Source organism: Eptatretus burgeri, chromosome 19 (assembly GCF_056783735.1).
Source record: "Eptatretus burgeri isolate ZD-2024b chromosome 19, Ebu_testis_v1, whole genome shotgun sequence".
NCBI lineage: Eukaryota > Metazoa > Chordata > Myxini > Myxiniformes > Myxinidae > Eptatretus > Eptatretus burgeri.
Genome location: NC_140979.1, coordinates 1,929,403 through 1,944,717, shown reverse-complemented (window position 1 = coordinate 1,944,717; position 15,315 = coordinate 1,929,403). Strand labels below are relative to the sequence as shown.

General features: G+C 46.6%; 2 protein-coding genes across 4 annotated transcripts in view; both read left to right on the top strand.

Annotated features, from left to right (window-relative positions):
- The window catches only part of LOC147008394 (semaphorin-4D-like), a 13,188-nt gene extending 8,923 nt beyond the window's left edge, over nucleotides 1-4,265 (top strand). The window contains 5 exon segments of the mRNA XM_085865087.1: nucleotides 941-1,050; nucleotides 1,236-1,369; nucleotides 1,535-1,587; nucleotides 2,068-2,751; nucleotides 3,509-4,265. Coding sequence (XP_085721213.1) covers nucleotides 941-1,050; nucleotides 1,236-1,369; nucleotides 1,535-1,587; nucleotides 2,068-2,258 — 488 coding nt within the window. The 3' untranslated portion in view covers nucleotides 2,259-2,751; nucleotides 3,509-4,265.
- Nucleotides 4,266-5,095: 830 nt separating this feature from the next.
- On the top strand, nucleotides 5,096-12,580 carry LOC147008393 (uncharacterized). Of its 3 annotated transcripts, XM_085864805.1 has the most exons (3): nucleotides 5,096-5,350; nucleotides 5,584-5,718; nucleotides 9,182-12,580. In XM_085864805.1, the coding sequence occupies exons 1-3, from the start codon at nucleotides 5,176-5,178 to the stop codon at nucleotides 10,693-10,695; spliced, it is 1,824 nt and encodes a 607-aa protein (XP_085720931.1). In that variant the 5' UTR covers nucleotides 5,096-5,175; the 3' UTR covers nucleotides 10,696-12,580. The 3 variants fall into 3 exon arrangements, with proteins under 3 accessions (XP_085720931.1, XP_085720932.1, XP_085720933.1); XM_085864806.1 differs by lacking the exon at nucleotides 5,096-5,350 and having other exon boundaries at nucleotides 5,428-7,595; XM_085864807.1 differs by lacking the exon at nucleotides 5,096-5,350 and having other exon boundaries at nucleotides 5,583-5,718; nucleotides 5,832-12,580.
- Nucleotides 12,581-15,315: the final 2,735 nt, after the last annotated feature.

Sequence of the window (15,315 nt, the reverse complement as noted above, 5' to 3'; positions counted from 1 at the left end):
ACGAACAAGAAGGTACTTGATTACAGTTTCATTAAAAATGCCTTGAATGTCGAATCCGCGAAACTTGAGCCATTGTTCCAATGGTAAAAAAGGGGATTGGTTCCCGGTGGTTCGTGATTCATTGCAGGAAAATCTCACGAATGTCACGAGCAAAAAGGAACTTCATTACAGTTTCATTAAAAAAATGCGTTGAATGTCGAATCCGCGAATCTTGAGCCATTGTTCCAATGGTAAAAATGGGGATTGGCTCCCGGCGGTTCGTGATTCATTGCAGGAAAATCTCACGAATGTCACGAACAAGAAGGTACTTGATTACAGTTTCATTAAAAATGCCTTGAATGTCGAATCCGCGAAACTTGAGCCATTGTTCCAATGGTAAAAAGGGGGATTGGTTCCAGGCAGTTCGTGATTCATTGCAGGAAAATCTCACGAATGTCACGAACAAGAAGGTACTTGATTACAGTTTCATTAAAAATGCCTTGAATGTCGAATCCGCGAAACTTGAGCCATTGTTCCAATGGTAAAAAAGGGGATTGGTTCCCGGCAGTTCGTGATTCATTGCAGTAAAATCTCACGAATGTCACGAACAAGAAGGTACTTGATTACAGTTTCATTAACAAAATGCTTGCAAATAACAAAAAAAACAGCAACAGCAACAGCGGGAACCGTTTCCAATTTAAGATACGACAAAACTTTTGATGATCATGAGTTATGATTCAGTGAACTCCTCTACAAAGGACACAGGTGAGGGTGCTAATGAGTCGTGCACCAAAGGGGACCCAGGTGAGGGTGCTGAATGGAGGTTGCAGGTTAGGATGAGGGTTATCAGGTCAAGGCAGTGGAATGAGAAGAAAGAATGAGACCCAGGACACTGCACATCAGTAACCAGTGACATTGTATCCAAAAAAAAAAATTGTATCTCTCGTTTTTTTCCACATAGACGAAGGTGTTCTTCACAAGGTGGTGCTGAGGGACAACGGAACACATGTGAGCAGCAAAGTTAACTTGTTCAACTCGTCCATTCAGAATCTTCTCCTGGCTCCCAGTAAGGTACCGGCATGACCACCTGATGATGTTTTCTACACAATTCGATCTCGTGTTTTGGACTCGGTGCTGCTGGGTTCACAAGCAAGCACAACACCAATCTTGTCACCCAAAGCAAAACATATCTCTCGTATTCAAATGGACTGACCCACCACGTCCACACAAACCGACGTGTGTGTGTGTGAATGCAGGGCATGCTGTATTTGAGTTCAGCGGAAGGTGTGGACCAGGTGCCAGCGGTCTATTGTGAGGCCTACAGCAGCTACTCCCTTTGTGTGAAAGACCCACACTGCACCTGGAATCAGACTCATTGCATAACAGACAGGTGAGCGAAGTCCTGATGGTTTGCATCGTTGCTGTCACGGAGCGATGCACAGACTTTCCTGATTTACGTGCCGGTGTACATTGATTGAGGCTTGCTCATGTACCCCTTGAAAGACATCGTGGTCCATGCTGTCTGAATTGCGAAGAGAAATTGCATGTTTTGCAGGACGTCGCCCAAACCTTCAGGGGGAACGTGTGACCCTCATCATGACGTCGACGGTATGACATCCATTCCCCATTTCATGTAAATACGTCATGCCAGGTAAAGTGAGTCCATGATGTCATTTAAGCTTTAAAGAAGTTTCACCGTGCTTCAACTTGTGGGTAGGATGCCACTGTTGGCCTTAAACTGTTTTGTTCGAATTGTTGATGAATCTGTTATTTGACCTTTCCTCTCTGCTCTCAGATGACCTCGCTGCTCCTTTACTCCCTCCACTCCAACCTGGATCTTCTGTAAAAGCCCTTCCTCACCTCCTCGATCGATACTCTCAGCTGTTGGCAATTTCAAATGAACGGTCGGGTTGTTGTTGTTGTTGTTGTTGTTAATTTCATTGTGGGTTTATTCTTTTTCCCGCCATTTTCTCTCATTCCTCGATGGAATACAGCAGATACATCGAATTACAAGAAAGAAACGAAAACACGAAGTTGCGGAGATTGATGAAACTTCCTTGTGTTTGCTTTTCCCTGTTTTCCCCACAGGTAACAACTCCAGAATCCAGTCTGACAAGGACTGCTTCTTGCCTCTCCTGTTGTTGGGCCTATCCGTGATTGTTTTGGTGATTTCCGTTGTGCTTACGAGGTTGTGGCCGCACCACCACATGTGTGCTGGTCAAATATGCCGATGGATATGGGAACGTCACTCCACCAGCCACCCAGACTTCAGACCATGAGAAGTGACCAATTCCCGGCCCTGTCACACCTGGCACCAGGTGTGCTGTCATGGCTTCACCTGTCGGTCATTTAAATTTGCACATTATACTTTTGACAATTGACTTTCGGCTCAGGATATGTTAATGAGTATGATCCTTCAATTAGAAACAACAATGAAGAAATGCAGGAAACCCAAAAGGCTGAGGATGTCTGTTTATTTGTTTTTAATTTAAACATCAGACTTGTTAGCATCAGGAAAGAGAGCCACATGTCCAGACAGCCGCAGCTGATGCTCACGGACTAGACAGGTAACAAATCTCATCTGAGTCTCAGCATCCGCTTGTTGGACACACATTCTGACCAGCGATAGCCAAGCATCCTCCGAAGAGACCTGGTACCAAAGGAGTTAAGTGTCCATCTCAAATCCCTGGTCAGAGTCCAAGTCTCACATCCATAGAGCAAGACTGGAAGCACCAAGGACCTGAAGACTCGGACTTTCGTCCTCCCACACAGGTACCGGCAGCGCCACACCTCATTATCCAGTTTCTCCTTCCTGAGAGTTTGATCTCTACCCATCTTGTCCACCCCATGCGTCCTCCCCTACCCATCATTCCTCCCCCACAGCTATTCTTTGTCGAAGTCTCCCTCAATTTTGTCCTTCTCCCCTATTGTTGTTTTCCCCCTCTCTCTGGCGGAGCTCAGTAAACCACTTGCTCCCCGACCTCTCAGGTCGAGGTGCTCTGTGCCACTCATTCAGTGCACACCTGGAAGTCATTTCGACGGAAACTTTTTTTTTAATGTTTCTTCTGACTTGTTTAACTCTGTTTGCCCGATCTAGATGTCTATGACGTCAGCATCGAGTTAATTATTTTGAGGTTTGTTGACATGAGGAACTCCCTGACCCCCACCCCTCCACCTGGTTTTGTTGTTTTGATGATTTAGTCCTGCACAGACAAAATCCTGGTGTTGGCTTAACAGTTAAGGTAGCTACCTTAACATCTTAGAGTCCTGAGTTAGAGCCCCTGTCTGCCGTTGAAATAACACCAGGTGGGTTGACAAGCCATTCGAGTATCCTGTGTTGGAGTGGTCACCTGTTCAGGATTATATTCCTTCGCCAAATTAAACTACCTGGGCAGTCCTACGTGCCTCGTGGTGTGAAATGAATGTTTATCGGTTACTGCACTGATATAATCAGCATTGATCTGCATAGCACAAGGGCCAAAGGTGATGATGTCACCTTCCTCATTGATACTTGTGTTCCTGTCTACAGCGATACAGGTGGAGGTGTCTGCTGAGAATATTTACAGCGAGGGGACTCGTTACGATGTTTTGCTGCTGGACGTGTTCAAGAGTGTTGGGGACAATCAATGTTCCAACGTGACAAAGGAGGGCTGTATTTTTTTGGGGGGGCAGAGCTGGCAAATTACTTGCTGATGTCCTCACCGTTTGGATCGTGGAATGAAGTTGTTAATCATGGACAACTTGATCTGCAGGACCGGTCCCTGCACAGCTTGAGTATACAGGAGACCTTCACACGGTGGTTATACCTTGGCGGGAAACTTGTTGGAACGCGGCGGGAGCCGCGGACAGTTCGTACTCGTGGAGTTAGTGTGCGTCGGTTGTTCTCAAAACAAATAGTTTGGAGTTCATATCAAAGCAACCATTAAGTTTTCTGTTCTGGCAGCTGTGAGATAAATAAATCCCCCCCAAAAATATTTTTTTCAAGTGTTTGTGTTTGTTTATGTGTCTGTGTGTTGTTCTTTCCCGCCGAACCGTCACACCGACACTCCGGGGCAAACAAAATGAGGTGTCGAGTGTTTAACCACCAAATAAAAAACCACCACCAAAACGACCAGAACATGCAGAAATAACTGCACAAATCAGTGTGGAATAGCTTGTCCGTCAGCATTCCTTTGATCATCCGGACTGTTGCTCAAACTTCCAGAAAGCTTGTTGCAACGAGAAATGTCGATGTTGTCCCTTTCATGTTTGACAGCTTCCCAAGGTTGATGAGAACCTGTGAATCACTTTGTGTCCAACGAGCGGTTGGAGAGAGAGAGAGAGAGAGAGAGAGAGAGAGAGAGAGAGAGAGAGAGAGAGAGAGAGAGAGAGAGAGAGAGAGAGAGAGAGAGAGACTCGCATGAGATTTGTTACCTGCATGGTCCGTGAGCGTCACCTGCAGCTATGTGGACGTGCGACTCGTTTTCCCTGACGTTGATCCTGCGAGGGAGTCTCGTGAGTGGAGGAGGCCAGTTGGCTGATCACGTGACTCGTGGTTACAGCAGGTTGATCGGCATCTCAAGGACATGGGGATGGGCCAGACGGAGACCCCTGGAATACCGGGGGGGGGGAAGTGGACGCAGCGACGCGCTGCTCCGGCACATGCTCTCATACCTGACCTGACCTGATGTTTTGGGTCTTTTCATTCTGCTGGGACTTTTAGGTCTTCAGGCTCTTTTGAACCATCACAGTCTTCAAGTCTTTTGGGTCTTCAAGGTCTTTTGGCTCCTCAGGGTCTTTTGCTGACTTGGGGTCTTAAGGGTCTTTTGAGTCCTCAGGGTCTTAAAAGGTAATCAAAGGTCGAGGGGTCTCAGCATTCTCAAGGGTTTAAAGGCACATTCCTATGGGGTGTAATTAATGATCAGACGTACGTAATTAATAGACACAAAAAGTATGACACGCACACACACACCTCATCCATTTATAGTAGATCCACATGTTGTTGACTCGTGTGTTTATCCATTAAAACGAAAATTTACACTTTGTGTTGAAACACGTGATTTACCCGTGACGAATCTGCCAGCGCGAACTTGTTGCTCGCTTTCCCGGAATCCCTTCGCTCTGCCCGTGACGAATCTGCCAGCGCGAACATGTTGCTCGCTTTTCCCGGAATCCCTTCGGGTAAACAAAGCGCGTCGCCATTGTCCCGACACGACGATGCAGTCCGTGACGATCCGAGATCTCTCCAGTGTAGAAGATGACGTCACGAACAGGCCGCGATCCACGAGCGGCTCCGATGAAGGGGACGCGCCGGGTCCCGGGGGTTCGGGTTCCCACTCAGACCGCGGGTCCACGGCCGGTTCACCCGAGGATCAGGGGTCGGCTCGACCCGGTACGTGACGTCACTCCGTACCGAGAACTTGCGTTTCCCGTGCGGGGTCCGTGCTGTACACGTACACGGTAACACGTCACGATGTCCGGAGCTCTCACCTGGAATCGAACTGTGAATGTAAATCCCATCCGTGACGTGTTCCCCTCCCCCTTGTACACCTGTGACGTCATTTTACACCTCTTCACGTCATTCATCGTTCGATCTGTCTGTCACTCTCGTTCACACCCAATCAGATGACTTACTGTTGACGATGGGCCTCTGCACCGGCACACAATGGCCTGTTCTTGAGGACCGTAATGGGATCTTTCACCTCGTCGATCAAGCACCGGACGAGGAGACAAGCGGCTTGTTTTTGATTTCAGTGCAAGGTATGATCCTTGATGCATCACCTTACCTGTGCAGCACCAGGATGGCAGTTTGCAGCTGCCTCCCCGTCGCAGCGTGTTTAATATTATTACCTTACATGGGATTTACATTACAGATGAGGTGTTGTCGTCATGCCGTCCCGCTCTCCCCCCTCGGGTACCACGGCGTGTCCGGCATCGACGTTCCTCTCGTGACTGGTCACAGGAATCGTGAAGGTCGTCAGTCACGTGACCTCAAATAGGTCAAAAATGGGAGATTTTGTGAATTTGTCCAAAAAAAATTCTTCTTCTTCTTCCTCTTCTTCTTCTTCTTCTCTTCTCCAGACCCCCCAGTCGGAATGACACCAAATGTGGGTTACATCATCAGGTGAGTGTCACAGGTGAGCTACAGGTGCAGCGGTCCTGATTTATAAACATGCGAAGAGTGAACTCGGTCGGCTGTTTGTAAAGGTCACGGAGTTTGTTGGGAGTTTACAAGGAAAAGTCATTCATTCTGCCGGATTGAAGGTCAAAGTTCAAGGTCGAAGTTTGACCCCAAAACCTGTGACCTTCGACCTGCTGTCCGAACTGTTCTTGATCCACTTCTCTGTCCGTGTGTCCGTCTGTCCGTCCGTCGATGTACAAACATCAGTTGATGCTCGAGGAAGAACTGAATTTTAAATTTATTTATTATTTTTTTTAAACACGAATCACAAAACGAACCGAACGTTGAACAGAACCGGAGTTTGTTAACTTACACGACGCAAGACAGGCGCCATCACAAACATACCCCGAGGAAAGTTCGAGAACAAAGAGAGATGAGGAGAGACGAGGTGTTTGTGACCTCTTTGTTTTTTTTTAACCTGGCACGGCCGGCGGGTCCATGCTTCCCAGTCGCTGAGGAGGGGGGAGGAGGGGAGTGAAACGGAGGATGTGGAAGGTGCGTGGTCGGAGGAGGTGCAGTGAAATGAAGATGAGGTGCAGAGGAAGGAAACGTCGGAAGAGGTGCGTTGTCCATGCGGGGGGTCGCTCTGAAAAGGACGGTCGTCGGGGGCTTGTACCTCCTCGCCGACTCCTCTTTTGCATCCACGGCGGACGAGACGGAGGATGTGGAAGGTGCGTGGTTGGAGGAGGTGCAGTGAAATGAAGATGAGGTGCAGAGGAAGGAAACGTCGGAAGAGGTGCGTTGTCCATGCGGGGGGTCGCTCTGAAAAGGACGGTCGTCGGGGGCTTGTACCTCCTCGCCGACTCCTCTTTTGCATCCACAGCGGACGAGACGGAAGATGAGAGACGGGACGGTGTGAGAAGATTGTTCCAATGATGTGTGAGGAGGTCTGTCCGTGTTCATGTGTTTGGCCTTGGACCGAATGAATGCGCTCAGAACGCTCAGCCTCATTCACTCACTCACGCAGCACTCCATTCCGCCTGTACCGCTCCGCATTCCGCCCCGTCCCAACGACGGGTGTTTTATAGTTGTTTGCGGAGGGATGGGCCGAAAGGCGGGGTCAGGAAGGATTGGTGCACGGATGGTCCTCCTAGTTTTGGCCCCGCCCATGTGTTGGCTTGACACCGGAAATGGTCTCCGGCATTAACATGGGGTGAGGGTATCTGGTGGTGCTCTCTGGCCACGAACATGCACCGGACACTAAATGGAGGCTGTCATTGAGTGGAGCGCTCGGACTGTCCTGACGATGTCGAACGGATCAACGCGCACACTTGTTCTTCAAGCTACGTGCCAGAACGTCCCAAGCACAGGCATCTGGAATGGTCCGTGGCCTCGCCACCTCCAGAAGGCAGTCTGTGGTGGTGACTGTGGTTACGGCATTCGTAGCGGTGGTGCAGCGGTGAATTATGGAGCGGTGGTCGAGGTGTCGTAGCGGTTGCGGTGGTTAATAGCGAAGGTAAGCGAGCTTGTATTGAGGTAAGGATTTTTTTTATATAGATATTGTTGTGGTTGTATAAATGTTGCAGCTTTGTGGTCCAAGTCTGGAGAAGGTGTGAAGTGAGCAGTTGTTTGATCATGGTGCAAGGTTTGAATGAGAAAAGGGCGCACGTACGTAAATGAGCTGCCTCTATATGCTATGCGTGGTTGAGGGGGTCGTGTGTGAACTGAAGGAAGTTAAATAGACAGGATGAGGATAAAGAACTGTCTAAAAACACTCACAACACATTTTGTCCTAAAAACCCACAAGACATAAGGGAAGGGCGATCTAAAACACATAGCGATGAAATAACTGTCTCAGGACCTCGAAATGTGTGTGTGTGTGTGTGTGTGTGTGTGTGTGTGTGTGTGTGTGTGTGTGTGTGTGTGTGTGTCATTGTCTGGGGGGAGCGCCGGCTTCGCAGCACCGCAACAATACACACACATACACACACACATACACACACATACAAACGTCACAGAAATGTTCCCCAAGCCATGGGTGTACAGGTTTGTTAAGGAATAATTGAGAGGCCACATGGTTTGGCTGCCATATTGGATTGAAAAAATTATTAAATCATGTTTTCTCTGGAACCGCTTAATCAATCGATGTGAAACTTCACGGTTATGATCTAGTATTGGTGGGAATACATGTTTTAAATTTCAACTTGGTCGGACGCATGGCCTGGAAGCCAGAATTATTTATTTTTTTACCTGGGTTTGGGTTTTATTTATTTAATTTTTGTTGTTAAATAAGGTGCACTTGGCTGTGCCTGGATGGGTTTGAGGGTAAAGAAGTAGCAGCTGAAATGTGAATCCTATCCAGGTTCCTCCTGATGATTTCATCTTTGCTCGTTCCGGTTCCTTCTGATGATTCCAATGCAGTTCCGTCTCGATTTGGTCTTCCATTTGGTTTGAATTGAATTAATTTTAATCCCATTCTAAATTAAATTGAATAATAATAACAAACGTCATGGGTCAGGGTCAGGCGTCCGATCGAAGTGGGACGTCTTGGTACCCGGTCATCACTGCCAGCAGTTATAAAGTGGCAGCACCAATTATGTCTTATTAATTACTGAACACACCAGTACATAAACATCACACAAAACAAGTCCCGGCGAGGGTTTGCAATCTCTGATTGTTCTTTTTTTTGTTACCTCCACCACCGAAGGTGAAGGAGGTTGTTTTCCCCCCCTCTCTGTCTGTTTATTTGTTTGTGTACAGGATGTCTCATAATGTTAGAGTCGGATCCGGATGAAATTTTGTGTGCAGGTTGGGTGTGTGACACGGACGCAATGGTTCGATTTTGGTGAAGATCTGAATCCGGATCTGGATATGAGAATTATTTAATTTTTTCCCCAGTGATTCTTCACCATTGAGAGATCGGGCCAAAAACGATATATAGCACGATATCTCAAAAATGTTTTGATCCCGATATGTTCTCGTGGATCAGGTATTGCTTGGCGGAGGTGTGCAATCTAGCGAGTGCCATTCTCGTTGTTGATGTTTATTTTTCGTTGTGTAAAAGTGATTTATTGATGTTTTGCTGAATTGTTTTTTTTCCAGAGAAACAAATGGAAAAGTTTTCTTGTGCCAACTGTTCCTCGTTGGTGGACAGAGAAGTTTCTTTCAATCATCACCAGACATGGTGTCAGGATATTGACACATTTATGGTTGTATCTAACGACAACAACAACAACAACAACAACTACTACTACTACTACTACTACTACTACTACTGCGACAGGTGCATAACGATCCTGCAACAGGAGAGTCAAGTAAGTGAGGAGCCAAACAAGTTTTCTGTTTCCAACGAAGACTTCACCTCCTCATCGTGTTTAGAAAGAGGTGAGAAATTGCGTACAGGTGAGAAGCCGTACAGGTGCACCGTGTGTAATAAAGAATTCGCTTCTTCTTCGTATCGATCCAAACATGAAAGACTTCACACCAGGGAGAAACCCCACAAGTGTTCTGTCTGCACCAAGGAGTTTGCTCATTCATCAACTCTACGTCAACATCAAAGAGAACATACTGGTAATAAACCCCACAAGTGTTCTGTCTGCACCAAGGCCTTCGGATTTCCATCACATTTAGATCGTCATCAAAGAACACACACCGGCGAGAAACCCTACAAGTGCTCCGTCTGCACCAAGGACTTTGCCTTTTTATCACGTTTATGTCGTCATCAAAAAACACACACCGGCGAGAAACCATACAGGTGTTCTGTCTGTCCCAAGGCCTACGCTCATTCATCAGGTCTACATCATCATCAAGGAACACACACCGGTGAGAAACCCCACAAGTGTTCTGTCTGCACCAAGTCCTTTGCTTTTCCATCAGACTTATGTCGTCATCAAAGAACACACACCGGTGAGAAACCCTACAAGTGCTCCGCCTGCACCAAGGACTTCGCTCTTTTCTCAACTCTACATAATCATCAAGCAAGACATTCCGGCGAGAAACTCCACAAGTGTTCTGTCTGCACCAAGTCCTTTGCTTTTCCATCAGACTTATGTCGTCATCAAAGAACACACACCGGTGAGAAACCCTACAAGTGCCCTGTCTGTACCAAAGCCTTTGCTAATTCATCAAATCTACATCATCATCAAGCAACACATTCCGATGAGTCGTCGCACAGATGCATCGTGTGTAATAAGGGATTCGTTTCTTCTTTGTATCTCTTTACGCATCAAAGAGCGCACGCCGGAGATAAACCGTACGAGTGTCCGCAATGCAGGAAGACCTTTGACACTTCATCAAATTTACATCGTCATCAAAAATCACACGCTGGTGTGAAACCCAACAAGTGTTCCATGTGTTCCAGGGCATTTCGTTTTTCGGCAGATTTACATCGACACGAACGAATACACACCGGGGAGAAGCCGTACAAGTGTTCCGTGTGCTCCAAGGTTTTTAATCAGTCGTCAATTTTATCCAATCATCAAGTGATACACACCGGAGAGAAACCCTACAAGTGTTCTGAATGTCTCGGGGCCTTTGCTCATCCATCAACTTTATATAAACATCAAAGAATACACAACTCACCTTGGAAAAATGTGGCCCAGAACATGCGCTCATAGAAGATGCTCCACATGAACAAGAATACCATCATTAACTCATATTATGTTCCATATACCCACATCATCCACGTCACACAGTTTCTTGGCATGGGTTTTGGACGTCATAAATTTGATTGTTCACTCAAATACAGTCATAGATCATATATTACAAGTTTCAGATTTTTTATAGATGAAGATTTCAATTCAACTAATTATGTCTGGAATGCCACTTCACCGATGATGTCACTCTATATGTCGCCATGGGGTGTTGGTGACAAATTTAAAGTTTCAATTTTTTTCGTTGAGTGGTTTTGGAGAAAATTATGTACAATTTTTTTTTAAGTTTTGCTCCCAAAAGGATTTTTTTTAAGTTCTAGGATCTGATCTCCAAAATAAATTTTAAAAATGACGTGTATACAGAAGCCATCGTTCGTTATCTTTGTGCCAAGTTTGAACAACATCGGTAAATGCATGACCGAGAAATCATCGAGGACGTGTTCGACGTCAGGTTTTTTTTTATACAACTAAAATGGCCGCCGGTCGGCCATCTTGGAGCTGATGTCGAAAAAACAATGACGTGGGGATGTACACCGTCGTGTGTTGTCTTTTGTGCCAAGTACGAATGAAATCGATCCAGACGTGTCCGAGATATAGTTGCGGACGCACGCACGCACGGACAAGAACATCGAGACCAAATCCATAAAGCCCCTGTTTCGGACTCAGTCGAACGGGGGCGGATGAAATAATGATTTTAAAGGTCAAACTAAAAAATTTAATTCCGGAAGTTTAACGCCATTGACGCAGTCGCTATTACACCAACTTATCTGACACGTTATATTTGTGCCTGTTGTTTGTGTCCTTTATAACGACCTGAAAACAGTAAGTTTCCTGTTTGTAATGATTTTTAAAATTTTGTTTCACTGCCAGACGGACTGCGGGTGAAATACGATCGCTCGCATTTAAAAAGACGGCAGGACTGAGCCAGACGAACACAATTGGAGGTTCTGTTAGACGGAAACAGAAAGTACTTAATCACCTACTTTCGGGATGCAAAACACTATTATCAGAACAACTGTACACACAACGGCACAACAAAGTCTGCAAAGTGATTCGTCACCAAATCTGGAAAAAATTTCAACGTCCCAGTTGCACAAAACTCATGGAAGCACGATCGAAGGGCAATCATTGTAAATGATGACGTCATGCTCACATACGACCTGATGATCCCATCAAGAGTGATTACAGAAAACAAAGCCTTGTGACCGGACATCGTTCTCAGGAACAAAAAGGAAAAGACAGCATTGCTGATTGAGATATCAGTACCCAGCGATTTTGGGTAAAATAATGTAGAAATCAAGAAAATGACCAAATACCAGGACCTCAAACATGAGAACAAGAGATCGTGGAAGATGAAGAGAGTCGGAATTGCACCACCGGTGATAATTGGAGTAACAGGAGTAATGAAGAAGAACCTCACTGAGATTTTGAAGACTTCGTTCCACCTCCTCAAACCAACAAAAATGGAGACAACAACCAACAACAAACTCTCTTTATGCCAAGAAGCCAAAGCGATCCAAAACCCTCTCTCTGCTCGGTGATCCTCTCCACGTCCTTCACCTTCCTCTCGCAAGACAACGCTCGATCCGTTCATCTTTTAATATTTCCCATTTTTAAATCTTTTTTAACCAAAAATCATGTGTTTCATGACTCGCTCTGGTGGTTTGAAACAATCTATTAATCCTGTTCAATAAGATGTTTTTGTTTACATTTCTAATCAATGTGCTTGTTTATCAAGGTCGAGAGATTTCCAATGGAGATTTTAAATTTTTAAAAAAAACTTTCCCTGATGGAGATCATATTCACCTAGTGATCATTTTTAATCTTGATACTTCATCATGTCCTAGAAACGATTCATTTTTCATTCATTAAAAGTGTAAATATGAACTGGAAGACTTTTTTTCTTTCTCTTCGGGATCTCTTGAATCCCTTAACTGGGTTTGGTGTTCTGCATAACTGGGCAAGGAAGTTGTTCACACCAACTGAATGTGGTTTTGTTGTTGTTGTTGTTGTTTTGTATTGACAGGATCTCAGGCTCGTCGTGGGGCTTCCACACTCACATGGACATAGAGACGAAGACACGAGACACGACGCAGCACTGTTAAACGAGAGAAATACAGCCACTGAACTTGGGGGAGGAGTTGTCACTTCCTGGGGGCACTCTGGGTACCAGTGACGTCATGGCAATTGCAATGCACTCAGCCTGCCATTTCCTCAGGAGGAATTCCCTCCTCCCGACGGATGCCGACCAATGGGGATTGTCACGACTCAGAACATTTTCTCCGCCCACGTGACCTTTCTCTGTTCGACAAGGAGTGCGATCGACAGCTCGTGTTCCGCACTCGTCCCTTCTCATTACGTTTCCTCACGTCAGCTGTTGTTACGTTCACAGGGGGGTATTGTATTGGTTGTGCCGAGGTTGCTGTGGATCTCAAGATGGGTTTCTTTCTTCCTTATTTTTTATTTTGATTGTTTTGTTTTTGATCCTTCTGCTGCAGGACCTTCCTTCCCCTTCTCTTTCCATTTTTTCGACGCTTCCACATTATCTCACGCGGTGGTACTGTGTGGATTTTGAAGAAGGGAAAGTACGGAGAAAGGAACGGAGGACATGCGTCTGGCCTGTGTGATGAGAGACCTAGCCTGTGTGATGAGACCTCGTTGAGGCTTTGAGTGATCCCTCCGAGGGCTACCTGTTGGAGGCACTGTCTGTGTTGAAGACACACGTGTGCCTTCAAGGTCTTGCAGGAATTGCTCCGGTTCGTTCGTTGACGAAGTTTGAGAACCCTTCCAGAGAGAGGGAGGGGTTAGTTGTCAGCCTTGTGGCCTGTGGCTGGGGCGAGGCCGTTGGAACGTCAACTCAAACAGGCCTGAATTCTTCTTCCCCACTTTTCTCCTTCACACATTATTTTCTTTATATCTTGGCAAATATTATTTTGTTATTTTGCTTCCTCGCCTCCCCCCGAGGGATTAACTAGGGATACCTGGTGGGCCATGGAATTGTCTGTCTTGGCGCCTGTCTGTCCTTTAATTTATTAATTATTATTACTGAATATATTTTATTACGTTCTTTTTTCGTTGTTGTTTTATAACATGGTCTATTTATTGGTCGGTGGTGTCGCTCGGTCACATCTGATTGCTGACACAGCGCGACCGTACACGAGGTACGTATTGGTCACCCGAGAACGTCAATCAGGACCTCTGGAGGTACAGGTGGTACCCCGAGCCCTCCACCCAAAGGGCTGGGTCGTAACACTGCCAACGCTGCTCCGAACTACCGGGGCCGGTTCAACCCACCACGTGATTCCTGACTGCCAATCAGGGGGCCCAAACAGAAACCGATGCAAGCTAAGAGGACAGGGACAAAATATGCTGCGTTGTGATTGGTCCTCCGGAATCCCGTGATACCCTGGATGGCGGTTTAAAGCTGGGATAGGATTCGAACCCAGGTCGATTCCAATATATTTGAGAAAATTCCTCCAAAAAGACGTCGAATTTACCAAAACAATTTACCATCCAAGGAACTTTGGCACAGGAGGACGTTTGGCCCGTCATGCCTAAGCTGCACCATCCCCAGCATCGTCACCCGTGACCCATGCACACACAAACTACCTTCCATACACACAAGCCAATACCCCTACACCCCTCCATCTCCAATACATCCAGCTACCCATGTGATCCCCATTTAAACCGATCCGTCCCTCCGCAGGCACCACCTTTTCGGGGTATCACCGCGTGGGTCATTCGAAACTTGAAGCCACCACCCTGGGCACCAGAACAGTGAACGCGCCATTAAGTTGTCCATTCTGGGGTTGTGTGTGCTTTTTTAAACCGAAAAAAACTACCGTTCTGGCACACCAGTACAATTGAGGCGATGCATCTTGGAGCATGCCGTCATTCAGATGGGAGTTCGAAAGCCGGCTGTCCATCCTGCACTCAGGCGATCGACATCCAGTTACAGATATCACGGGATCTCCCGAAAGGAGTAGGCCATTGTGAACACCGAACAGGTGCTTCAGGTGAACTTCATCGTGAACACAACCTGCAGTGAGCAAGTGTTAGCGTCTGGACACGGCACGGGCTTGATGGGCCAAATGGCCAAATTTAGTGTGCCTAAATTTCCTTGAACACCTTGCCTGCACGAGGACAAGACAATCACGTGACCGGGGAGGACAAATAAACATGCACACAGGTAACAACGAACCTGCTGAAGCTCACGAAGCACACCGGAACAACACGTCCAGGTAAACGTGATTCAGGTGATTCCGACAGATGGAAAATAAATAAATATTTTTTGGCGGGAAAACTAACAGTCTCCGTTTGTTGTGTATTTAAAGCGTCAGTCGCTCTCTCTCTCTCTGAGTGTTTTCATCTTCCATCAGGGAACTAGACCGGGCAGCACTGGGTCCCCCTGCTCGTGCGTTGTGCGCGCACGGCGAGCACGAGTCAGTGTGTTTGTGCTTCATGAAGGTAACCCGGGTTATCACCTCCATCACCAACCGGATATCTCAGGTCACAGGGGGCAGCGTACGGGACTGCGAGGTACAACATATGGGGAAGAGCCTTGCGGTGCACGAGGGGAGGGGC

Bases quoted from the DNA above. Each gene is read 5' to 3' on its own strand.
- LOC147008393 (XM_085864805.1), top strand. From the start codon at position 5,176: ATGCAGTCCGTGACGATCCGAGATCTCTCCAGTGTAGAAGATGACGTC. The intron at 5,351-5,583 runs GTACGTGACGTC...ACACCCAATCAG, and splicing joins TCAGGGGTCGGCTCGACCCG to ATGACTTACTGTTGACGATG. The intron at 5,719-9,181 runs GTATGATCCTTG...TTTTTTTTCCAG, and splicing joins GTTTTTGATTTCAGTGCAAG to AGAAACAAATGGAAAAGTTT.